We start from the raw sequence: 27,083 nt of genomic DNA, 5'->3' as shown, positions 1-27,083 counted from the left end.
AATGTCCAGGATTCTCTTTTCTCCATTCTTGTAAGAGCGAGACAATACCGGTACATTCTCTCTGGCGATATCGAGAAAATGTACCGCCAGGTTCAAGTTCACGACGATGACCGAAATCTTCAATTGATAGTATGGAGAGAAGATGAGTCTAGCCCCCTTAAAACGCTGCGATTGAATACTCTAACTTACGGTACCGGAAGTGCGAGCTATTTGAGCACGCGATGTTTATTTCAAGTAGGAGAGGAGCAGAATGATCAGCTCATCAAAACTATAATACAAAAAGATTTCTATGTTGATGACCTGATCACTGGAGCCAATAGTGAATACGAATTAAAATATATACAAAAATCAGTTTCTGATGCACTAAAGACAGGATGTTTTAATTTAAGAAAATACAAAAGTAACTTAGCGTCTCTGTTTGAAGATTCTAACATAAATACACAAGAAAATTTAATCATTAGTGAATCAGCTAGCACTCTCGGGTTAGGATGGAGCCCAGTTAATGATACGCTAAACTTTCCTGTGAAAGATCCTATTCCGAGTGATGTCATAACTAAAAGATACATTATGTCAAACGCATTTAAAATTTTTGACCCACTAGGTTGTTTAAGTCTATGTATAACTAAACCAAAAATGCTATTACAAAAATTATGGGAGCTTAAAGTAGATTGGGACTTACCTGTTCCGGATTATATTAAAAAAGAGTGGGAAAAATTTGTCGAAAACTTACCATTCATCCAAAATCTCAAAATAGATAGGCGAGTTTTATGTGATTCACCAAAATTGATTGAAATGCACGTTTTCAGTGACGCGTCACAGTCGGCCCTTGGTGCCTGTATTTATATGAAGTCTCTGACTGAAAACGGTGACGTCACTGTTAGGCTGCTATGCTCAAAATCAAAAGTCGCCCAACTGTCGCCTACAACCATGCCGCGGCAGGAGCTAGGTGCTGCGCTGCTCGCTGCCAGGCTCAGCAGGGCAGTCCTAGACTCTCTAAGATACAAGCCGGATCGTGTCGTGCATTGGTGCGACTCAAGTATCGTGCTGAGCTGGCTGCATAATAAATCTGCTAAACTAAAGGTATTCGTGGCTAATCGCATAAATGAAATCTTAGAAAAGACTAAAGAATCAACGTGGAGATATGTGCCTACCTCTGCAAATCCAGCTGACTTAATTTCGCGGGGAGCGGATGCCTGCCAGCTTCCAAAGCTGGATCTGTGGTGATTTGGCCCTAAATTTTTAACTGAAGACGAATCTAAATGGCCTGTTTTAAATAATCTTAAAATTGATGACTTACCTGAAACTAAATGTAATGTTGTAAATTTAGAAACTCCCATCGTATACTTCGAAAAATATTCTACGCTAAATAAATTGCAAAGATCGTTTGCATATGTTAAGAGAATGATATTTAATCTAAAAAATCCAAAAAATAAACGAGTAGGTGTTTTAACTGTTGACGAGTTGACAGAATCGTTTAAATTTCTCTGTTTAATCGCTCAAAAACAATCATTCCAAGATGAGTACGAGATGCTTACTAAATCTAAGCCGTTAAGCTCTAAATCTAAAATACTAAAACTTTCGCCTTTTTTAGATAACGACAAGGTGATTAGGGTTGGCGGTCGAATCGACGCATCTGATTATCCGTATGAAAAGAAGCACCAAATTTTGCTTCACGCGTCTCATCGTTTATCAAAGCTTATATTTGCCAATGTGCACATAAAAAATATGCACGCGCCTCCTCAATTATTGTTGTCTCTTGTTAAAGAAACCGTATGGCCTATAAATGGAAGACGCCTTGCTCAGCGCACAGTAAACAATTGCATGCGATGCAGGCGTGCTCGCGGTCAGACTCTGACCCCAAAAATGGGAAATCTCCCAGCTCAGAGAATAAATGCGGATTTTCCGTTTATATCAGTAGGTTTAGATTTTGCGGGACCGTTCCATATTTTAAATAGGAAGGGTCGAGGTGCTAAATTAATAAAATGCTATTTATGTTTGTTTGTGTGTTTACGCTATAAATGTTTACACTTAGAAGCGGTTAGTGATCTAACAAAAAATGCTTTTATAATGACGCTTAGGAGGTTCATTGCGCGAAGGGGCAAGCCTGCGGAAATATTCTGTGACAATGGTCGAAACTTTGTCTCCGCGGCTAAAGAAATAGGTCAATTCATAAAAGATAATCAGGAACCTATGTCTGATTTTGCAAATCAAGAATATATAAAGTTCATATTTACTCCAACTTACGCACCTCACTTCGGCGGTATCTGGGAGGCCGGAGTAAAATCCGCAAAGCACCATATAAAACGTGTAATAGGCAATAGCCATTTGACATTTGAGGAAATAGGAACTCTATTTGCGCAAGTGGAAGCGATTCTAAACAGTCGTCCCTTGTGCCCCATGTCTACGTCCCCTGACGACCTCCTTTCCCTCTCTCCAGGGCACTTCTTGATCGGAAGACCACTGACTGCACTGCCGTCGCCTGCACTGGAGAACCACCAGGAGATGTCTCTTCAACGTTATGCTAGGATAGAAAAGATACGCCAGCATTTTTGGAACAGATGGCAGAGAGAATATATATCCGAATTACAAGAGAGAACCAAATGGAGAACAAACACTGCCAAACTTAATTTGGGCGACTTGGTTCTGCTCCACGAAGATCACGTGCCTCCGCTATGCTGGCGCCTTGGAAGGGTTACGCGCTTGTTCCCGGGAACCGACGGTGTTGCCAGGGTTGCAGACGTAACCACCACAAAGGGATGCGTACGACGACCACTCGTTCGCCTCTGCCCTCTACCATCACCGGAGGATTTGAAATTTTGAAAGGCTGTTCCTTTCAACGAGGCGGGAAGATGTTCAGACTCCTGAAGCTAGTCCGCGATTGCTGTGAAACGATGATTGTTTGCCTTCAACATTCAACAGGCGCTTACAGCACCGATATTAATAATTTTATATATCTACCCGCCCCTTGCACTTTCTCATAAAGAACATGTAAGACGTTCATCGTCAAATTAAATAGTTTTTAATATAATTTTGGGTTTTAATAAGTAAATTAAGGCTCCGTAATGTACACTACGATACATTCTTAATAAAACAAACATTCTCAGACAATAATTATCAGTGTAATAAGTGCCCTTTCTATCACATTCATTTCGGGTGAAATTACAGTGTCATTACGCGCTTTTATGATATACATCTTTAACCTCAAAATTCAAAAACTTTGTAACTGCCGCTCCGAAAATTTATATCGTTACGCGCGTCGCGGCACACCGGACATTGACCCCCAAGCGCGGAATACGGTTATCGACGCGCAGCGCCATCTTTTAAGGCCGACGAGAACTAGTCAAGACTGGCGTTTCAAATTACATCCAGAAGATGTCGGTTTGCGTAAGATGCAAAGTTGCTATACCAAATAGAGAATATTTAATTTGCTCGCTATGCAAGAATAATTATGATCTAGATTGCGCTAACGTATCTAGTCAGCGCTTCTACAATACTATGTCTAAGGAGCATAAAGATAATTGGACTTGTAAGCCGTGCCTTTCTAAACCTAAAAAAATGGAGAGCTCAAATTCACTACTTAGATCGCAAATACCTAAACCTAAAACATCGACACAAGGCAGAACTCCTATTCAAAACCCGGAATCTACCCTAAATATGTCACTGCGACCACGCTCTGCCCTAAACAAACCTGCTAGACACAAGGACAGTGAGTCATCGGATGTGGCTGACCAGATCATAAACGACTGTAATATATCAGGACATACCATGAATGCCAGTGTTACACAATCAACACCATCAGCCCCTACCCCTCAACGACCATCGAATGCGTTATGCCTAGAAGATTTTGAAACTATATTGAACAAAGCACTGGAGAAAAATAAGCAAACCATTATCTCTGATATGAAATCTATTATTCAACAGGAAATAAGTATAGCAATTAACAATTTTAAAGAGGATATTCTACGACGCACTCATGCCATAACTAAAGAACAGACTGAAATTAAGAATGACCTATCAGAGATGACCAAAAAGATTCAAACTCTAGAATCCGAAAATAAGAAACTCGAAACTGAACTAAAATGCATACAAACTTCTATAAATAACCACAAAAGTCAAACCAGTGTTCCAGTTTATAATAGCTGCAAGAAAATAGTGCTGCACGGCCTTGAGGAGTTGCATGGGGAAACGGCATATAATATCCAAGGGAGACTACTTAATATATTTCGAGACATAATGAACGTGAACTTACACGGATATATTGAAGATACACAGCGCATAGGCAGAAGAGGAAACAAAAGACCGCTAGTCATAGAGCTCTTGAGTAAGAGCATGACTAGGTATTTGCTGCAAAACTGTGAGTTCTTCAAAAACACAGGCGTGTCAATCACGAAGTACCTTGATGAAGATTCTCTGAAAATCAGACGAAATTTAACTAATGCCTTGCGCGAAGCAAGACGTGAAGGAAAGCACGCCATAATTCGAAACGACAAATTGATTATTAATGGGAAAGAGTGCCCATATGAGTCATCGCAAACTGTTAATAATTCTGCCACACCAAGCCAACGAATACAAGACGTGACCGACAGACCAACAAGCCAAAACCATTCCTTTCGCGTCTAACTTCAACATATTGGTACAAAACACACAAAGTTTGAAAAATAAAACCCACATAATTGAAAGCCTACAACTAGACCACCAGTACCAGGCATTATGCCTTTTAGAAACATGGATCACTCAAGAACAAAAAGATTATATACAAATGGATAACCATACCTTTGCCGCCAGCTTCAATCGTGTTAATCACCGCGGCGGCGGCGCTGCGATCCTGGTGCGGGACGGGGTGCAGTACAGCGCGTGGCAGGACATAGCGGACCTCTCAGTTGAATGCGTCATAGAGTGCTGTGCCATTGAAATAAAACCCGACATAGTACTAATAGCTATATACAGACCGGACAGAGATATTGAAACCTTTTTTGAAATATTGAGTAAGATATTGAATAAAATTAAGTCAAAAAATAAAAAACACATTATACTAGCTGGAGACTTTAATATAACCAAAAATGAAAGCTGTAATACTTATCGTAGACTGAAGAATATTATGCTAGAATATAACCTCCATCAGATAGTAGACCACCCCACCAGAGAAACTAATTTAAGTTCTACTTGTATAGATTTTATTTTCACTAACAACAAATCATTTGACATAAAAGTAGAAGATTTAGGCATTTCCGATCACAAAAGCATATTGTATTCGTTTAATGAAAATAGTCCTTCAAATAACCCAATTTATACACAGAAAAGATATTTTAATGTATCCAATATTATGTCATTTAAATCCGCATTGTGTGAAGTAGACTGGAACAATATTCTCGTTGATACAAATAACCTTGATAGCAACTACAATTCATTTCATTCAGTACTAACCATGTTATTAAACACCCACATTCCACTTAAAAATTCAAAACTCAATAATAAGGTCCGAAAAAAATGGCTCACGACCGGATTAAAAATTGCCTGTAAAAACAAAAGATCCTTAAAAGCTCTTGCAAACCAAACAAACAGTAAAGAATTTAAAAAACATGTTGCCACATACACAAACATCCTTAAAAATGTGTCAATAAATCTAAAACTTACCTTAGCAAATCAAATGTCTAATTCAAAAAATAAAAATAAGGCTATGTGGAATATTGTTAAAGAGGCTACCAATAAAAATACATCACAGAAGTACAAAAACATAACTATCAACATAGAAAATAATACCATAAAATGCCCAATAGATATTTCAAACACCTTTAATAATTTTTATGCCTCAGTAGGTAAAACCCCGCTAGATGGCAGCAGCGGCACCGCGTCGCCTGTATCATCCGGCCGGCCTGCGATACAAACCTCCATTAACTCCATGTACTTAAATCCAGTAACAGAAAACGAAATATTTAATATTATACAACACTTACCCAATAAAACAAGCTGTGGTATCGATGAAATACCCTCTATCTTGATAAAAGCATGTGTTAATGAGCTAACTTCACCCATCACAAAATTAGTCAACCAATCTTTTAATGAATGTAGCTTCCCGGATAAATTGAAAATAGCCAAGATAAAACCCGTCCTAAAGAAAGGTGGTAAAACAGATAATCCAGCTCACTATAGACCGATCGCGCTCCTCCCCGTTATATCTAAAATTTTCGAAAAGTGTATGACAAACCGCATCTACAGTTTTTTTAGAAAAATATAATTTGTTAAACGATAATCAGTTCGCATTCCGTAAAAAACGTTCTACTACTCTTGCAGCTTTTAATTACGTACAAACAATAGTTGAATATTTAAGAAATAAACATTACGCAGTAGGATTATTATTAGATATGTCCAAAGCATATGACAGAGTCTCCCACCCCATACTGTTACAAAAATTAAACAGAATAGGCATACGTGGTAAAGCATTAAATTGGATGAAATCATACCTCACGTCACGACAACAATATGTTGAAATAGAACACTTTGAACATCAGACCAGAACAATGCACAACATAAAATCCAATATAATATATATCGAGAACTCCATCCCACAAGCAAGTGTCATAGGATGCGTTCTGTTTCTCATTTATATAAACGATCTTCCCAAATCTACCAACCACAAAGTCGTTATGTTTGCTGATGACATTTCCCTCTTATTCCAATGCCCAGATAAGAACAGCAGCAACCCTTACATAGAACAAACTTTCAATTCAATAACTCATTGGCTACGCGATCACAATCTCATAATAAATAACGAAAAATCAAAATTAATCCAGTTCAAACCCAGACAAAAGCAACCCATTAACCTAAACACGATAACAAACAACTTAAATATTAAAGAAGTAACCGAGAGTACCTTATTAGGCCTTACACTGGACAGCCATCTGACATGGAAAGCACATGTAAATCAAGTAAAAAAACAAGCTTTCTCGATTTGTTTACGCACTCAGCGTACTAAAAAGTAGCACTACCTTTGAGTGTGCGCTGGCAGCGTATCACTCGCAAGCAGTCGCGTGGCTACGCTACGGACTCCTCTTGTGGGGCCACAGCACTGACATCCAAAACGTTTTCGTAATGCAAAAGAAATGTATTAGGATCCTATCAAACATACATCAACCCCACAGCTGCAGACCCCACTTTAAAAAACTAAACCTACTTACCCTCCCCTCCCTATACATTTTGGAAATAGCTACATTTGTCCGTAAGAACCTACATATATTTAATTTCTGCCAAAACCCCCGACGACTTCATTACATAGAACTCCCGGAGCCTAAATTGGAAATATATAAAAACGGACCATATTACAGAGCCATAAAAATTTATAATAATATCCCCACATATTTAAAAACTGAAAAATCTGATTCAAACTTCATAAACCGTCTAAAATGTAAGCTGCTGGATAAATGTTACTATGGAGTGCGCCAAGGTGGGTTGACATCTCCGGACCTATTCAATCTATATGTCAATGACCTTATCGGGGAGCTGAGAGGCTCTAACGTCGGTTGCCATATTGGTAACGTATGTGTTAACAATCTGAGCTACGCAGACGATATGGTGCTTCTCAGCCCCTCGATAAACGGTCTTGTAAAGCTGCTCAAGATCTGCGAACACTATGCCAGTACGCATGGCCTAAAATATAACGTGCTTAAGACGGAAATGCTCGTTTTTAGGTCAGGGAAGGGTCCGGAGGTGATACCTACGGTGTGTATGAGTGGTGCGCCAATTCGGGTTGTAACGAGCTTCAAGTACTTGGGACATATCCTGAACGAGTACTTGAAAGATGACGCCGATATGGAGAGGGAGCGCAGGGCTCTCGCGGTTCGGTGCAACATGTTGGCTCGACGCTTTGCGCGTTGCTCGAGTGAGGTAAAGGTGACCCTGTTCAAAGCCTTTTGCCAATGTTTTTATACTTGTCAGCTTTGGAATAGGTACACCAGGCACTCCTTCAACGCGCTAAGGGTACAGTACAACAACGCCTTTCGTATTTTGTTGAAATTACCGCGTTTCTGCAGTGCGAAAGGTATGTTTGCGGACGCGAGAGTCCCTGACTTCTTCGCCATTCTGAGAGCCAGGTCGGCTGCCTTCCGGGCGAGACTGCTAGCCTCTGACAATGAAATTCTGTCACTGGTAGCTAAAGACTACAGTGACGAATTTAACAAACATTGGCGAAAACTGCACCGGTCTGAGAACGGCCATCTTTAGTGCAAAAGTTTGTAAATGTTTTATTTCATTGTTTTAGGTTGTAAGTTTTACTGTATTTTATATCTACTTTTACACATTTTATTATATTGTATTGTATTTATTTTTTTGGGTTTCTTGTCTGCCAAATAAAGAATTTATTATTATTCTCTTTATTCAATTAGGGTCTTAGGTTAGGGTTTTACAATGTGAGTATAAAAGTAAAATATAAAAACACTTACAAAACATAACAAAAATATATAAACACATTATAAAAAACCTAACCTAGGGTGCCGCCGGCAGCGGGGCAGGGTCCAAGCTGCCGGTGGTCAGGGCCGCAGAGTGAGGAATCGACGTACTATACGCGCCGTGTCCAAAATTACCGCCTTCTGCATCTGACCCTTGATCCAACCACCCAGCGAGAGTCTCTCTAGGTGTTGGTCGAGACTCTTCGCTATGAGACCGTTCGCTGACACGACTATAGGAACAATGATCGTCGAGTCAACATCCCGTAGATAACATAGCGGTTATCTCGTGGGCTAAGTCTAGGTACTTGCTGGACTTGTCCTTCTCGGCCTTCACGAGATTCTCATCATGGGGGATGGTGACGTCGACGAGCACGGTCCGGCGCTGCGATCGATCTATCAGCACGATGTCAGGCTTATTGGCTACAATAGTCCTGTCAGTGATGATAGATCGATCCCAATAGAGCGTGGCACGACCATTTTCGAGAACTGGCGCAGGTGAGTACTTGTAGTACGGCACTTCGCGGTCCACAAGGCCGTATAGGAGGGCAAGTTGCTGGTGAATAATTCTGGCTACGAGGTTATGTCTGTGCAAGTACTCGCCGTTAGCAAGATGAGAACAACCGGAGATAATATGCCTGAGTGACTCTCCGGGACGGCGGCATGCCCGACAAATGTCGACCGTACCGTCCTTCAGGATATATTTCCGATAGTTGTTCGTCATCATCACTTCGTCCGCAATTGCACAGGCAAAACCCTCGGTTTCTCCGAAGAGGTCCCCGAATCGTAACCAGTTCACCGACGCGAGCAGGTCCACATCGGGTCCCGTGAGGGCCTTGTAGAACCGCCCGTGTAGCACCTTACTCTCCCATGCCGCCTTGCGATCCGCAGTACTTAGTACCACAGGTTTGCGCCAGTTCTCGTTTGCCAAGGAGAGCGGCGTGAGGTTCCTGTCTACTGCCACCACATCACGATGCATCCCACACTCGTTGTTAAGGAAATAATTCCTGAGATTGTACACCTCGCGGTTGTGGAGATCCTTGGCGTTTAGGAAGCCTCGGCCTCCACACTTCCGTGGGATGTACAATCTCATAACTGACGAGCGTGGGTGTAGCATGCGATGTGTGGTGAGCAGTGACCGGACCCTCCGATCCAGGGCGTCCAGCTCGGTCTGAGTCCACCTTAGTATGCCAAAGGAGTATGTGAGTAGGGGCATTACCCAGGCGTTGAAGGCGCGCACTTTGTTGCCTCCTGACAAAAGACTGTTAAGGACTTTTGTGAGCCGACTGAAAAAGCGCTCCTTCACCGACCGTCTAATACCTTCTTCCTCAATACCCAACGACTGTGACATGCCAAGGTATTTATAGGTTTCTGATTCAGAGATGGATCTGAAAGACATTGTCTCAGAAAGTTGTAAATTTGTTGAATTTACAACTTTCCCCCGCTGTACATGCATAACCGCACATTTATCGACACCAAACTCCATGTTGATGGCATTACTGAAGACTTCGGTAGTTTTCAGTAGCTCCACCAAGTCTTGGCTATTTGGTGCAAATAATTTGAGATCATCCATGTACAGAAGGTGAGAAATGACTTCACCCCCTCTCCGAAGCCGGCAACCTAGTTCTAAATCCTTCAGCAAGGTACTGAGAGGATTCAGAGCTAGGCAGAACCACAGAGGACTCAGGCTATCACCCTGAAATATTCCTCGCTCAATCCTTATAAAATCCTGCGGGCCAGGGCTCTCATCCCCGCCTCCTGGTTGACGAAGGACTGTGGTCCATTGCCTCATACATGCGCTTAGAAAGGCTCTTAAAGCTGTATCAACTTTATACAGCTCTAAGATCCTCTCCAGCCATGAGTGAGGCACCGAATCATAGGCCTTCTTGTAGTCAATCCAGGCTGCTGAGAGGGCCCCCCTGTTCCTCCGGATTTGTTGGCAGATGGTCATGTCTATGAGGAGGAGCTCTTTAGTACCACGGGACCCAACCCTACATCCATTTTGAGCAGAGGCCAAAATATTGTTTGCGACAATGTGCGCGTTGATTTTTGCTCTCAAAATGGATGTAAGGAGCTTGTAGAGTGTAGGCAAGCATGTGATGGGTCTGTAGTTCTTCGCTTCCGTGGTACTACCGGACTTATAGAGCAGGAAGGTGACACCAGTTGTTAAGGAAGGTGGGGGAGAACCAAGCTCGAGGGCTTGTTGAAATTGTGCTGCCAAGCAGGAGTGTGAGCATCGGAACCATTTTAGCCAGAAGTTGTGCAATCCATCCGGCCCAGGACTTTTCCAGTTCTGGGCCGTGCGAATGGCACAACTTACGTCATCGGGGCTGATGGTGACTGCCCCCATAGGTTCGATGGACTCGCACTCACGCTCGACAACATTATTATTATTATTATTATTATTCAATAACTGAATTTATGGAGGATGATAATATATAACAATATAGGTTTAGTACATTCTAGTTCATAAGTATAGTTATAATTATAACAAAAAGATGCTAAGTTATTCTTTATTAACTTAAAATATTTTTTGTTCTTGGTTGGAATTAGTAATAAGTAGTTAATTAACAATGTTTTGTTATACCCTTCCAGGGTCCATTATGTAACCTATATGTAACATACTGGTATGCAAATAAAGGTCTTATCTTATCTTATCTTATCTTATATATATAAATACGTATACAGGGTGACCACTCTTTACTATAACCAAAATTCCCTGACTTTTCCCGGTTTTCCAGGCGTTTTTTCAGGTTTTTCCCTGACCATAATCTTAAATGTAATAAATATAAAATATATAATTGGAATACATTTTTGAGTTTTTGGAGAATCTGAATAGCTCAGTTGGTAAGAGCGAAAGCATAGTTAGACGGAAGTCGTGGGTTCACATCCTACGTCAGGTGACGTTTGTGTACTGTTTCATTGTATTTATAAATTGTAATTTGCTATCACAGTTCATACAACAGTTCATACAATTACCCAATAATTCATTTAATCTTTGAGCATTTTTGTTAAAAGCTGTACAGGAAAAACCAATTGAAACAGTACCTCTGACTACTGAATTTATTGGATATTAAATGTATCATATAATATAATCCAGCGAGAAATACTAAAGGGAACACTTTATACGGATGAACGGGCCTTAATCGTATTAGTAAGTACTAGACTTCAAAACGTTTTGCGTATTATGGTACAAAAGCGACGAATTGAGAAACCTAATTTTTTGAAGTCGGTTAAAAATCTTGGGTATAACTGAAACAAAACTACTTGTCCGACCGAAACATGTTTTTTTGTCGAAACCGAACATTTTGTAGACTTGTTAAAATCGTGGAAAAAATGTCATAAAACCGCTTTTATACACAAATTAAGGGGCTTTCAACGCCCAATGTCCTTGAAATTGATGTTACTTAATACTTAACGCATTCACTGCCAGGGGGCGTGGCCTAGGAACAAACTTGTATGACGGTGAACGCACATGTGCGTTGGGGGCAGTGAATGTGTTAAGCAGTTTAGTAAGAAAAACTATTTGTTTTAATAAAGCAAAATAAAAAAAAGTTAAAATTCATTATATTTAAAAGACCGTGGTCGTACTCGATACATGATTGAACGAAATAGCCCGATAAAAAATAATAGGGAGTACTTATTACTGCAATGTTCTGCCGCCAGAGTGCAGCACTAGTGCACATACTAAACCATAAGAGTAACTTATACATACGAGGCCTTAAACAATTTTTTGATATAAAATAATAACAAAATCTATTACAACTTGGTAATCTGTTTTTCCAATAACGCAGCTTCTTTGGCAGCTCATCTTTAATTTTTTTTTTTTTTTTTTTTTTTTTTTTTTCATAAGACACAGTACAAATGTTTTACATTGAAATAGGACTGCCAAACTGCAAAACAGTTTGATGGCAGTTAGTAAAGCTCTTGATATACATGTTTGTGTCAGTTAAATATTTATAAACATGCTGTATTATTTTAACTTAATAACTAAGCATGCAAATTTAAATCTAGTTATTCTATTATAGGCCTTCAGGGCCAGCAAAGACGGGTCCACTTTTATAAGTTTCCATAATAAGTTGACCCCTCTCTACTGTTCCTGTGGGCAAATATCTATTAAATATTTCTTAACACTTGTTCTAAAGGTATGTGGGCTTATCTCTTTAGCAAATAGTTTTTCTGGAAGTGCATTAAATATTTTAGGTACCAAATATTGAAACGTCCGCTCTCCATAGTAATTAATGGGAGTAAAATTTTCTAAGAATAGTTTAGGTTTTCTTCTTGTCACTTTATCTTTATTCTGTGTTTTACATGGAAATGACTTTGTACTATAATTATGAGATGCTACAAATAACTTAAATTTTTCATTTACGGGTAGAATATTACACAATCTAAACAGCTGATCATAATCTTTGTTACAAGTTTTTTTCTGTTTAGGATTAACTAATAATTTTAAATACCGAATCTGTAGCTTTCTAATCATATCTAGTTGTGTTTTAAATGTACGACCATATGCTATTAATCCATAATCTATGTGTGATTCCACTAGGGCAAAGTAAAGTGTTCGCATGGTTTTACGATTTACATATTTTTTAAGTTGTTGGAAAGTTACGTAAATATATCTCAATTTGTTACATAATGCTTGTACTTGTAATTTCCAGTTAAATGTCCTGTCTATTATTAACCCTAAATATTTATATGATTCAACAAACTCAATTATGTTACAGTTACAGTTGTCTTTTAGTTTATGTAAGCAGTCGTATGTGTGCCCTATAATATTATAATGTTTACATTTTTTCTGGTAATGTGTAGACGATATGTGCATAGCTTTTGTTTTAGACATATTTATAATGATACCGTTGTCATGTGACCATTTTATTATGTTTTCTAAATCCGATTGTATACACTGTTCTATTTTTTGCTGATCTTTGTCTGCGTAAAATATACACATATCGTCTGCATACATATACATACTACAATTTTCTACTATACTACCAATACTGTTTACGTGCATTATATAGCCTATTGGCCCATATACAGAACCGGTTGGCACGCCGCCTGTTATCAGCGCTTCGTCGCCGCGCACCTTTAAGATCTCAGTTATCATTTTGCGGTTAGTTAGGTATTGTTTAAACCAGTCGTTAACCAAGCCGCGAATGCCACACTCGAACATAGCTTTTAAAAGCACACTGTGTTCGAGTGTGTCAAAAGCTTTTTTAAAATCAATAAAAATGGCAACTACGTGATTTTTTTCGTTTAACTTATGACATATATCGTCTGAAAATTGCGCTAATGCTGTAGCAGTACTTTTATGTTTCCTAAAGCCGTGCTGATTTATTGATAGTATGTTATATTGTTCTAGATACTCCGTTATTTGCGTGAGGATAGTTTTTTCGACAATTTTATTTATAACAGATAATATCGCAATTGGCCTGTAATTAGAGTAATTCATATGACAACCGCTTTTGTATATAGGTCTAATGATCGAGTATTTTAAGTCATCCGGGTACGATGACCTTTCGACACACAAGTTAATGAATCTAGCTAGAATTGGGCTAATTTTTTCCTTGACAAATTTAATATCTTGCACTCTAATCTCATCGTATCCGGGCGACTTTTCCATTGACAGGCAATCTATGATTTTCTCTATTTCTTTATGTGATATTTTTTTAAATCTAAAGGATAGTGTACAGTCATTGACGTACTCAGCCCTGTTCAGAAAAGTTACATCGCATTGGTGCTTAATATTTTCTATTTCTTGTGTGAAGGTTTTAGTGAAATTATTACATATCGAATATATATCATTGTTTCTGCCCAAATATTGTATTATTGTTTTATCTATGTTATTGGATTTTTTACCTATCCATGTGTTTATGTTTTCCCATTTTCGCCTTTTTGTTTCTAGTTCTCTGACCATTTCCGCATTATTTCTTTTTTCTGCTCTGATTTTCGCCTCTGGACTTAAATTTTCCATTTTTTTGTGTAGCTCCTCCGTGTACAAGGAGTGAGCATTACGAGCCGCGTGGATCATTTTTTTTTAAATATTTATTTTGTCTATACCACCGTGGTAGAACATAACGTTACCTATTATTAACCTATTTAGCGGCAGACGTACGACCCCAATTTCATAGAAAACCGCAAATCGATGTACAGGTTAGCCGTTTAGCACACGCATACTAGAAACCAAAATAAAATTTTTGACCCACAGTTCCTAAAAAAAAATCCATAGGAGGGGAGTGCAGAGTTATTGTTTTTTTTTATGAGAACAAAAAAAATTTTTTAGAAAGCAATAGTGTATGGTATTATATGAAGGAACTTTTTGAGGCAATTCTAAAAATATACCACATCATTTCATTTCAGCCATTTTTTTCTATTAAAACAAAAATAATTTTCAAAACATACCTAGTTTGGGCTCCTCCAGATACGATATGGCTTATTTTTTTTGTACAATATACCACTGATACGTGATATCTTCATATGTAACCCCAAATAACCAATTTAAAAAATAATTTCATTTAGTGTTTTTTTTTTTCATTATTACATAGTGACACAGTACTACTGTCTACTTCAATACTGAGGTATTCCCCGTTGGATATATGGATATTACGTATCATTTTATGATTAATATGCACCGTATCTGCAGTACAGTTCCATTAAGTCTCGTAGAATAGGTACTGAAGTAGGACTGTATCACTTAGTATTATTGAAAAATAAAAAAAAATACTAAATGAAATTATTTTCAAAATTGCTTTATTAGGGTTAGATATGCTCACGTATCATTTGTGGTATATTGTACAAAAAAAATCAGCCATATCGTATCTGGAGAAGCCCGAACTTGGTATGTTTTGAAAATTATTTTTGTTTTAATTTAATAGGTATAGTTGTGTGGATGTGGTATAGTTTTAGAATCGCCTCAAAAAGCTTTTTCATATGATACCATACACGATAGGTTTCTGAAAAAAATATTATCTTTCCCATACAAAAAAAACAATGACTCAGCACTCCCCTCCTAAGGGTAATTATTTTTAGGAACCGCGGGTCAAAAATTTTGTTGTGACCTCTAGTATGCGTGTGCCAAACGGCTAATCTGTACATCGTTTGCGCGGTTTTCTAAAGTGAACAGGTTACCACATTCACTGCCGCTGATGCAAATGTGCGTCCACCGTCATACAAGTTTGTTCCTAGGCCGCGCCCCCTGGCAGTGAATGCGTTAGACTAATTATAGTAGATATATAATGTTTGCAGATGGTAAAATTAATATTTTTTATTTTATTTTATTATGTACATACAGAGACAATTTTTATTCCCTGACCTCCATTAAATTTCCCTGACAATTCCCTGACTTTTCCATGACTAGCGAAATTCCCTGACTTTTCCCGGTTTTCCCGGTTTTCCAGAAAGTGGCCACTCTGGTATATACATAGAAAACATCCATAACTCAGGAACAAATATTTGTGATGAACACACAAATAAATGCCCTTACCAGGATTCGAACCCGGGACCTCCAGCTTCGTAGGCAGGGTCACTACCGACTAGGCTAGGAGGCCGTTAAAAACAAGCAAACAAACCACGAACGAATCACGAGCTCTTTCCATTTTTACTGAGAAAAAATGTACTTACCTACTCAATTGTTTTGGTCCATTTCGTTGCGTTTTCAATACAACCTTCTATGATCGTAACAAAAAATGTATGAACTTTTGGAGACACTTTTTTTCTGCACATATTAGGATCGAAAGAGCTAAGGCTTCGAGCAACACCGGTAAGGGAGACGGCATTCGTACTATTTCCCTTCTGCCGAAGCATAGAATTTGAATGTATGTGTAGCGCGGGGAAGCCTCTTTCCGTACCTAGTTTTTATATTCCTTGTTTAATTTTAGATACCTATATTTATATTAGGGTTCTTAGTTTTAATTTAGTTTTATTTTTAGATATATTTAGTTCATACGTTATTTATTTGTCTTTTTATTGTCTTATTCGTATATAAATAAAATAATGAACTTAATATTTGAAATCTTCAGATAATTAATAATATTGCATTTTAGATACGTGTACACCGGCGGAGACGACGGTATTATGTCAGAAGACGTGGATTACGTGGAAGACGAGAAATCTGCACATAAGGATTCAGGTACCATCGACCACACTGTTAACTGACAGTTCGTGAACCTTATTTCGAAAGGCATAAGGTCCCCCGATGGATAGTTAAAGCCTGACCAGTAATATATTATCACGCGCCATATTGCGGAATTAAATTGAAATTATTTTTTTCTCTGAAGCAGTGGGGAGACACTCCTGCGACTTCGGGCAAACTCGGCTCCGTTCGGTTCAGCATTGCTCCGAGCAATTATTAGGGTTGACACAACTTGACGTCCCTTTGCGTGCACGACCACAGATAAGATAATGGCTTGAATTTTGACAACCCTAAATAGCCGAAAGGGATGATTCGTCCCTGAATCGCTGTCAAACTTCGGTTTTGTAGGAAGTGTCCTTCCTGTACGGTAGTACTATTACTTATTCTGTGTCTGAAGTATGTATTAGAAGGGGTAAGATAAACTAAGATTAAAAATAACAGTTTATTCTTCTACCAAAGCGCACATTGCAACACATGAAAAAAACAAATATAGTTGGTCAAACCAATTTGCCATTAAGAACCAGGAAAACTATACTCATCCTCTTCTTTTGGGTGCTAGTACTAGTGTAAGACAAAGATAGTATGATTATCTCTGTCTATGATTGAAATGAGACAGTCCTTTGACAAACTATAAATTGTATAACACTTGCAGAAGCTGAGCCGGAACAAGACCCCGACTTCTCCGACAAAAGATCCGAGCGACGCAACAAACACAAGAGAACAACAAGATACGAAAACAGAAAGAAACGGGACATCAACATATCTGAAAACCTCGTTGATAACGACTTCGTTGACTCCGAAGCCAAAGAAATTACCACTGAAGCTGACGAACAGACGAATGAGTCTGACTTTAACGATTCCATATTTGGTAATGTCACTGATGTAGATGATGAAACTATAGAACTGACGACAGAAGGCAATTTTGAAGAAACAGATGTATTTACAAATAAAACTGATGTTAAGAAGTATTTTGCATTAGGAGATAATTCTGGACTGACAACAGAGAAATCATTGGGGAAAAGAAGAAAGTTTGAAAGTGAATTGAAGGCTTTGGATACTTTCGAAGATGTATCTTCGATACGGTCGAGTCAAAAGGATAGTCAGAAGCGTCCAGCAGGTACAGATGTGGTGCATAATTGTTTTCCATCGTATTTTCTCGGAAACGTTCGTATTTGTCATGCTACTTCAGTCAACCTCAGTACTTTTTGTACCGAGACTGACTGAAACAGCAAGATACGTTCGTACGTTTCCGTGAAAATACGATGGAAAATAATTATGCACTACATTTGTAACAATTTACCATGTTCAACACACACACACACGCACGCACGCACGCACGCACGCACGCACGCACGCACGTACGCTCGCACGCACGCACGCACGCACGCACGCACGCACGCACGCACGCACGCACGCACGCACACACACACACACACACACACACACACACACACACACACACACACACACACACACAGACACACACACAATATACTATTACCGTGACGGTCACATTTGACCGTCACGGTAATAGTATAATTATTGTGTCACAAGGGAGCAAAATGACATACTTATGGCGAGGGTGTACATTGGATCCTGAACAAAGCGAAGGGTTCTACAATTGCCCGAGCGTAGCGGCTCCCCGACACTGCGGGGTTGCGAACTGCATCGCAGCCATAATTGTGTTTTTAGTTTTAAGATATATTTTGTAATAATATGTATGCTAGTTTTAAGGTATTTATCTATGGGCCAATAGTTGCCTGAAAATAAATGTTTTCATTCATTCATTCATTTCATTCATTCATTAAAATAGAATCCTGGGCGTAGTGAGGGATTAAGGTGTTAACGCCCAAGGTGGAAATAATTTTGCTACCATGTGACACATACTGCTTTTCACATCACATCACCTATGAGGAATTTATTATGTTCCAATAGCACATTTCGATACAAGTGCGAAAAGAAGGAAATTCGTAACGAGTGGCGATAAATTGAAGCACACAAACACTTTTCGCACTTGTGTCGTAATCGTAATGTATTACTGGTTCTAGTCCTTTGTATACAGTAACTAGCTTTTGCCCGCGACTTCGTCTGCGTGGAATTAGTGACAGCAGCTAAAGTAGGTATAGCGCCTGGATAATGCTTATAGCAATCATTCAATTCGCGCATTGCTTACTTCAATTATTAGGCAATTCACACTTTTTCAATTCCACCCCCCTTTGCACTCTCTTCAGGGATGATTTCCGACATAGAAACTATCCTATGTCCTTCCCCGGGGCTCAAACTATCTCTATATTTACCAAATTTCAACTAAATCGGTTCAGCTGCTTAAGCGTGAAGAGGTAACAGACAGACAGATAGATAGACAGACACACTTCCGCCTTTATAATATTAAAGTATGGATTCCACGTATTACAGAGGGTACCGACATCAACCCTGATGAAACAGATGATGGGGTCACAAAGTCTATGTATGAGATGTATTACAAGAAAAAGACTGCAGTCAAAATGAAGAGCTTCAAGAAAGCGTTTAAACCTCGACCACGGTGGCAAAAGAGACCGAAGAAGATTAGCGAAGATAAGGGATCAGCTGTGTAAGTATATTATCACGTATTATCTATTCTACTAGGTACACTGTTATTAAAATATATCATCATCATCATCATCATCATCATATCAGCCAAAGGACGTCCAGTGCTGGACATAGGCCTCCCCCAAAGAGTGCCACATTGACCGGTCTTGCGCCACCCAGCGGACTCCTGCGACCTTAACCAGGTCGTCAGTCCACCTTGTGGGGGGTCTACCCACGCCGCGCCTTCCGGTACGTGGTCGCCACTCGAGAACCTTTCCGCCCCAACGGCCATCGGTTCTACGGGCAATGTGCCCCGCCCACTGCCACTTAAGTTTAGCGATTCGGAGGGCTACATCGGTTACTTTGGTTCTGCTGCGGATGGCCTCATTTCTGATGCGATCACGCAGAGAGACTCCAAGCATAGCCCTTTCCATTGCCCTTTGGGTGACTTTGAGCCTTCTTATGAGGCACACAGTAAGCGGCCACGTTTCAGTTCCATATGTCATCACTGGCAACACACACTGGTCGAAGACTTTCGTCTTCGACCACTGCGTTGTGACGTCTTCGACCACTGTTGTGAGACACTGCGGAATATTGGACAAAAAGATGTGCCGTAGCTTCCCAAACGCTGCCCAACCGAGTCGGATTCGTCGATTAACCTCTTTCTCGCAGTTGGACCTACCTAACTGGACAGTCTGTCCTAGGTATATATAATCGTCTACAACTTCAAGTGTAAAGTCTCCGATTGTAACAGGAGTTGGTTCTACACGGGCATTTGACATGATCTTCGTCTTGTCCATGTTCATCCTCAGACCAACTCGCTCGGAAGCTTTACTGAGGTCATCGAGCATCATACTCAAATCCTCCGTAGTCTCAGACAAGATTACTATATCGTCCGCAAACCGAAGGTGAGTGATGTACTCGCCGTTTATGTTGATGCCAAGCCTTCTCCAGTCCAGAGCCTTGAAAACATCCTCCAATGCAGCGGTTAACAGTTTAGGAGAAATAACATCGCCTTGCCTGACTCCCCGCTGCAACGGAATACCTAGGTTTCGAGTTCTGGTCCTGGAGTCGGACTGACATAGTGGCGTTCTCGTACAAACACTTCAGCACTTCGATATAGCGGTAATCCACTTGGCACCTCTGGAGAGATTGTAGTACGGCCCAGGTTTCGATCGAATCGAAGGCTTTCTCGTAGTCCACAAACGCTATGCAGAGAGGCAGGTTATACTCCTCAGTCTTCTGTATTACCTGACGGAGCGTATGGATGTGGTCTACGGTACTAAAGTCTCTTCGGAAACCGGCTTGTTCAGGAGGCTGGAAGTCATCTAGCCTGCGTGCGAGACGGTTCGTAATGACTCTTGAAAACAGCTTATAGACATGGCTCAGAAGTGAGATGGGTCGGTGGTTCTTGAGTTAAAATATATACCTACCTATAACTAATACACGGTGGCCAAAAAGATATTGCATTCCTGTTGCCAGGGTGGTTTCGGGATTATACTGAGCAACTTATACTATGGGACCAACCCCGAAATCGCTATAATCCTAAAACCTCCCTGGCAACGGGAATGCACTTATTTTTTTGTCCATTTTGTATATAACTATAGATTTACCACTATGTGGCTGGTGTTCTCACGTGCCCTCAATGTGCGCGGGAGTTCACCTCAAAGATCAGCTACGTCAGCCATATTCGGGCGCACGAGCGCCGAGCTAACTAGGAGTCGAAGTCGCCTTGGTCGAAACCGCCCGGAAGGATCATCATCATCATCATCATAGATTGTGAGGGGGTAGATGATGGAGCCTCACTTGGGATGGTGGCAATCAAAGGCAGGTACCATCAGGGACGACGATGGGTGTTTATTGATTTAAATAAAAAGGCACCTGTAACAATACAGGTCAAGTGTTAACTAAATAGCAGATATATATAAAACACTTTCGTAAATTACTTAGAAATTACTATAAACTCACAATATGTGCGACGTGCCTTGATAATGATGTACTTAGATATTCTGGAGGTGCGCTGGGCCACTAACTGAGCACTATAGCACTGCACAACACTTCTATCGTCGGGTGACAAGCAAAAGTCACTAAAGTAACAATGCACTTTATTACACTTGTAACACGGTTTATTGTCCAATAATTTCAATGGTGTTAGTTAGTGACTTTTGCTTGGCACCCGACGATATTACATATATTATCTTTGACTAAATATTATAATCAGAACTACAAGATAAGTGGCTTTTGGCCGTATTTAAAAACTTAGGAAGTACAGTCTGTTAAAATAAAAATATGTTTATCGATCGACGTTTTGGATCGAACTGAAAATAGAAGTCAGCGAAAGCGAAAGGAATTCCAAGAGGAATATGAATTTGAAAAGGGAATTTGGAATTATGGATGAATAGCAACTTTCTCCTCAATTTCTGAAAAATAAAGTCTAAAAAAAAGCTGGTGAAAAAGTAAAATCTAACTCTAATATTCCTTCTAGACGTAGAGAAGCCGAAATGAAGCCGAATGAACCTTACGGATCAAGAGCGTACGTGTACGAGAGTGGAGAAGAGAAACAGGGCGGAGATGAAGGTCTGCTATATTCTTTCAGATTTTTCCAACTATCAATTTTTCAGATTTTTCCAACTAGGTATCTAAGTAGCATTCATTGTGTAACATCTGTGCATGGCGCGTGGCGTCTCCTCAGTCCTTTGTCACTGCCAATGGATTTATATACTTAAGTAAATTTGAATAATGTAGGTATATAAAAGTCTGTTAATTCACTAAAATTCCTGACATTTTCGTATTCCGGCCGCATTCCTGACAAACGGCCAAAATTCCTGACATGTTAGGAAAATTCCTGACATCTGGTAACCCTAGTAGACTACGAACCACAAGATTCTAGGCTACGTGACGCACAGACAGGCGGCTTGCTTAGCGTATAGAGGCCAGCCAGCTATGTGACTACATAGCGACTACCTTAGTAAAAACGAACATTCTAGAATTTTCGCAACCTGCCGCACCTACTCGTAACCAAAGACATATGTAACTCCGTATAAAATAAATAAAGTCTACGGAAAAAACGTGCCTCGGAACAAGGTTCGGAACCGGTTTTTTGAAAAAACCCGAAATAGGGCAACATTTTTAATTATTTTATGCTCTTTACGTAGGACTGAATCATGTATTTAGGTAACTTCGTATTATTAGATTGTCCCATTAAAAATGAAATAATAAACCATAGAACGAAAAAGAACGAAATAATACCGGTATTATTTGTATGAAGAAAAAACCGGTTCCGAGCCTTGCCTCGGAAATCAAGAAAAAGTCACTCTCGGATAGATGGCGCACACACCTTTGGCCTATGCTCGGCTAGATGGCATTGATGACACCGTTTCATATTTAACAATTTTAACACATACCTAGGTATCAGTGAATGAACATGGGTCAAAAGGATATAAAAATAATAAAATCATTTATCCATATATATACATTTTTTTGATAGTTTTATACGTTTTCATTTTGAATTTTAGTCGTGTGTCGATAGATGGCAGTAAATTTACTGTGCCCTACAAAATTTACTATGACAGGACCCATCTACAGTGTGGAAAGGTAAGTCAAGCCCTGGAGGGAAACTACCTTAAATCCTTAAGCTGGCTCATTTTACTTAAAGGAGACATTCCTTTATTTTTAAAAAGAAACAAAGCTGCATTTAAAGATTTTTCTTTTTTTTTTTCTTCAATTTGGCTTGTCTAAAAAAATCTTGAGTATTAAATATTAGATTTTATGGATATTTTATACGACAGACGAGTGTAAGACCTAATGTTTCTTGGAGAAATGTTATCATTAACATTAACTATATCGACTAGTAGAATAAAATTACGAGTGTTTATATTTTGGAATTTTTAGTCGGTTCGAGTCCCGAGCGAGGCAAGCGAGTTTTAGAAAATCTTTGAATGCGGTTTTGTTTCTTTTTAAAAATAAAGAAATGTCTCCTTTAAGTAAAATGAGCCAGCTTAAGGATTTAAGGTAGTTTTCCTCCAGGGCCCGACTTATCTTTCCACACTGTATACTATCTATTCTCTTTATCGTGGCTAAGGTAGGTAGAGGTAGTAGTTTAGCGTGTATCGAAGTACAAACGTTTTTGTTTTTTGTCGGCTAGGCTCTAAGCCCTTTTGCCTCACAGATTGAAAGCCACTAGGCTCTACAGGCTAAGCAAGCCGCCTGTCTGTGCGGACCAGATCGATGGTCGATCGATCTCTTACAGAGTTGCAAAATTTACTAACCAACTCTTATTGGACTTCGCTCCCCAGCAGCATCCAGCAGGGAATTTGGGAATTATTTTTAAAATCCGCATCCGCTTAAAATAAATGCGGAGCTTAATGCGGATGCGGATGTCGAACAAGTCGGTACAGGAACGTCTTAACGGCGGCGTAAGTGCTAGGTGATTTCGTCATTACCTATAACGAAATCGTCTAGCTCCAGTAAAGTCGGCCAAGTTACTGTTTATTAAATATAACGCACCTGTATTCTTGCTGAAATACTGACCGTTTCGTTTTTTTTTTTAGTAAAAATTGCTAATAATGTAATATTTGATGCTTTTTAAGTACCTAATCTTGACATCCGCATCCGCGGATGTCAAAAAATCTGCATCCGCAACATCCCTGTTCCAAATATATATCTGTTGTAGATGAGGACGTGGATATGGAACCAGCTCGGATGCGCACGCGTCGGCAAAGAGAAGCCAGAAGGAGAAAGAGGTACGTCGAGTCATTTTGGTGTTTATAGTAGAAATGCACCGGATATTCGGTTAATATCCGGTATCCGGCCTATCCGGCCATTATTTTACTATCCGGCAGAATACCGGATAGTGACCTACTATCCGGCCGGATACCGGATAGGGATAGTAACATTTCTTGATTTCGGAGTAAACAAATTGGATTTAAGAAACAGACACGGTCATAATCGTACTTGTTTATTATTTTAAAACAATTTAATCATTCCACTGACTTGCACGCGCACTCATTTCGAACCTAGAAATGAGTCCGCGCGAACGTTCACTAGGAAACAGGTCAAACCTGCAGAATGCGCACCTGAAAAACCGAAATGTAGGTATAGTTCCGCTGGCCGAATATTCGGCGGCCGGGTACCGGATATTCGGCCGATGGTCAGGCCGAATATCCGGTATCCGGTATCCGGCAAACAACTATCCATTGCATCTCTAGTTTATAGGATAGGCACAGACTATCAACGTATGAAAAGTATCTAATAGATACCGTAAAATGAGGTGAGTAGGGTTCGCGGGGAGAGTTGGGTTATGAATGGGGAGAGAAGGGATGAAAGGGGGGTGAGATGGGATTTTAAGACTACTGCTACAAAAATAATGTATTCCAATTTAAAATGGAGCTATAGTAATACTCATAATAAAAAAAAAATCGATCCAACAATCTTCCAAAATCACCTTTGTATGAAAACCCAACTCACCCCAAATACGAGGGACTACGGGGTGAGGTGGGATTTCCTGTTTATCGTCAAAGTTTTGAAATGGAACTATCCAAAATAAAATAAAAACTAAAATACAAACGTCCGGAACACTTATTATATGTATACACCATTCAGTTTGCATATGTAAAAATAAAATGTTATCGAGGTTTGAATGTCACTTTTGCACCTATACTCACCCCATTTTACGGTACCTTATTGATTGAGTAAGATACGTAAAAATGCTTGAATCCGTCCACACCCGCACGCTAAAGGCCTCATTCGCACGAGCGCTTTTACAACGCGCGTTGAACGCCACAGACGGCAATTGACGTCAACGCAAAATCGTGACAACAACGCCAAAGACGGCATTTGACGTCGATCGTTTTTTGATGAAAATCTACTGAAAAACACCCCACTTTTAGGTTGGCATTATTTATTCACAAAACTAAAGTTTACCCCCCTGGCGTCAGTGGCACGGCAAATGGATGCGCCGTTTGGCGTTTAAAAGGTTAAAAAAGCGTTTGAATGACACAAATGGATACATGTGTATTTATTCACACGATGTCGGTGGCGTTTTTTGTTAAGCGTTATTGGATTTTCGACTTTAAGCGTTGGTCGTTAATCGAATTTAACGTGCGGATGGATTCAAGCGCTTTTATATCGTGCAAGTACAAGTACATCCGTCCCACACCAATTTTGGTGGCTAGCCATGGGCCGCGCGTGGTGCTGTCGCCACTTAGCGGTCATGTCTGTCCTAATCGTAACAGACGCGTTTTGTTAGGCCAAGCGCGCACCACGACTTTTTGTCGCGCGATAATTTAGTCGCAGAAATGTAACGTATGTGTTTATATGGCAGTGCGCGCATATGCGACAAAAATATCGCAGCGATTTTAAAATTGTGATTTGTCACATTTTTCCGCGACTGCTCGCGACGCGATTGTCGCAAAGTGAATTGCAGCATACGGAGTTGTATGGCCCTGCGCGCACTGCGATAATAAAATCGCACTCCGGACCTCAGTCGGCACTTCGCTCTCCAAGCCTCAACATGTCGGAAACTGCTTCTCCGATGGAGTCTCAAGATGAGACGCTAGATGTTGACCATTTAATTATGGAAATAGAAGGAGATCACCTTTGTGGCATAAATACTCAAAGTTATACAGCGAACGCATATTAAAGACACGTTTCATGACAAACGACTGGTACGAAATCCATGTTGAGAATGAACAAAACGTCGACTTTTTCATCGCAGTGCGCGCAGTGAATTTTCTGCGATATATTACAGCGCGATTCTAAAATCGTGTCGCAAAAATTAAAATCGTGGTGCGCGCTTGGCCTTAGAGAGTGAACCTTCTGTACCTAAACTCCAAAACGTAATTCAAGACCAAAAAAAGTAAGAAAATGTTGCCACTTTTTACTAGCGCGTCGTGTATTTAAGTAAATAAAAGTACTTTTTTAAATAGTAGGAGTACGATTACTAATAAATAAATTATCTTTGCGTGATTATTTATCAAAAGGAATTTACTATTTTACAAACAAATTATTGCAGTGGCAACATTTTCTTACTTTTTTGGTCTTGAATTACGTTTTGGAGATTAGTACGATTATTTATTGTTTTATCGTGCTTTTGGACATGTTTTCAGGTCGACGGGCCGCGCAGCCCTGACCCGCGAGGAGCCCGAATTCGTGGTCACATTACGCCCCACACAGATCCGTACTTTCGTCATACGCTTCGAGACTTCCAAAAACTATGTTATCTAGACTAATATAGGCACAATTGAACATAATTATTAGAGATGCACCGGACATTCGGTTACTATCCGGTATCCGGCCTATCCGGCCGTTATTTTAATATCCGGCCGGATACCGGATAGTGACCTACTATCCGGCTGGACACCGGATAGTAACTTTGCTTGATTTCGGAGTAAACAAATTGGATTTAAGAAGCAGTCACGGTCATAATCGTACTCGTTTATTAAATTTTGAAACAATTTAAATATTCCACTCACTTGCACGAGCACTTATTTCGAAGCTAGAAATGAGTCCGCGCGAACGTTCACTACGAAACAGATCAAAATCTGCACAATGCGCACCTGAAAAACCGAAATGTAGATATAGTTCCGCCAGCCGAATGTTCGGCGGCAGGATACCGAATATTCGGCCGATTGTCAGGCCGAACATCCGGTATCCGGTATCCGGCAAAACAACTATCCGTTGTATCTCTAATAATGATTAGACAATTAGATAGAATTAGAGAACTAGAGCCGGTCGGTATTTAGGTATACCTGTATTTTGGCGGCGAAGGGGTTATGGGGTGTATTCGGTCCTACTACTTGCCGTGATGGAACAGTCAGCAGCAGAAGTTGCTAAGCGGGCCAGGCGTTCAAAATGATCTTGACGCGACTTTATTGTTAAGAGAATAAGAGCGTGTCAAGGTAATTTTGAACACCTCGCCCGCTTAGCAACTTCTGCTGCAGACTGAA

The 27,083-nt window shown here is 39.9% G+C and overlaps 3 protein-coding genes across 4 annotated transcripts in view; 2 read left to right on the top strand and 1 right to left on the bottom strand.

Annotated features, from left to right (window-relative positions):
* The window catches only part of LOC134803704 (lysosomal alpha-mannosidase-like), a 128,031-nt gene extending 100,950 nt beyond the window's left edge, over positions 1 to 27,081 (top strand). Inside the window, exons 27-32 of one of the 2 annotated variants that reach the window (XM_063776504.1) lie at positions 16,481 to 16,566; positions 17,222 to 17,686; positions 18,985 to 19,159; positions 21,623 to 21,714; positions 23,810 to 23,879; positions 26,244 to 27,081. In XM_063776504.1, the coding sequence (XP_063632574.1) occupies positions 16,481 to 16,566; positions 17,222 to 17,686; positions 18,985 to 19,159; positions 21,623 to 21,714; positions 23,810 to 23,879; positions 26,244 to 26,361 (1,006 nt within the window). In that variant the 3' untranslated portion in view covers positions 26,362 to 27,081. The other variant, XM_063776505.1, reaches the window with a different exon arrangement.
* LOC134803756 (uncharacterized) overlaps positions 1 to 27,083 on the top strand; it is a 102,374-nt gene that overhangs the window by 4,989 nt on the left and 70,302 nt on the right. The window lies entirely within an intron of this gene.
* Positions 8,444 to 10,815, bottom strand: LOC134803839 (uncharacterized). The gene is made up of 2 exons (XM_063776661.1): positions 10,134 to 10,815; positions 8,444 to 9,761 (listed from the first exon to the last, which is right to left on the bottom strand). Exons 1-2 carry the CDS (start codon positions 10,786 to 10,788, stop codon positions 8,695 to 8,697), a joined length of 1,722 nt encoding a protein of 573 aa, XP_063632731.1. The 5' UTR covers positions 10,789 to 10,815; the 3' UTR covers positions 8,444 to 8,694.

This window comes from Cydia splendana, chromosome 27 (genome assembly GCF_910591565.1).
Source record: "Cydia splendana chromosome 27, ilCydSple1.2, whole genome shotgun sequence".
Lineage (NCBI taxonomy): Eukaryota > Metazoa > Arthropoda > Insecta > Lepidoptera > Tortricidae > Cydia > Cydia splendana.
Note: the sequence above shows the minus strand (reverse complement) of the source record. Positions and strands in the feature narration are given on the sequence as shown.

Excerpts from the sequence above, each read along its gene's own strand:
- LOC134803839 (XM_063776661.1), bottom strand. The coding sequence starts at position 10,788 with ATGGGGGCAGTCACCATCAGCCCCGATGACGTAAGTTGTGCCATTCGC. Across the intron at positions 9,762-10,133 it reads TGAGCGAGGAATATTTCAGG|AAGGTATTAGACGGTCGGTG; the intron begins GTGATAGCCTGA and ends GTATTGAGGAAG.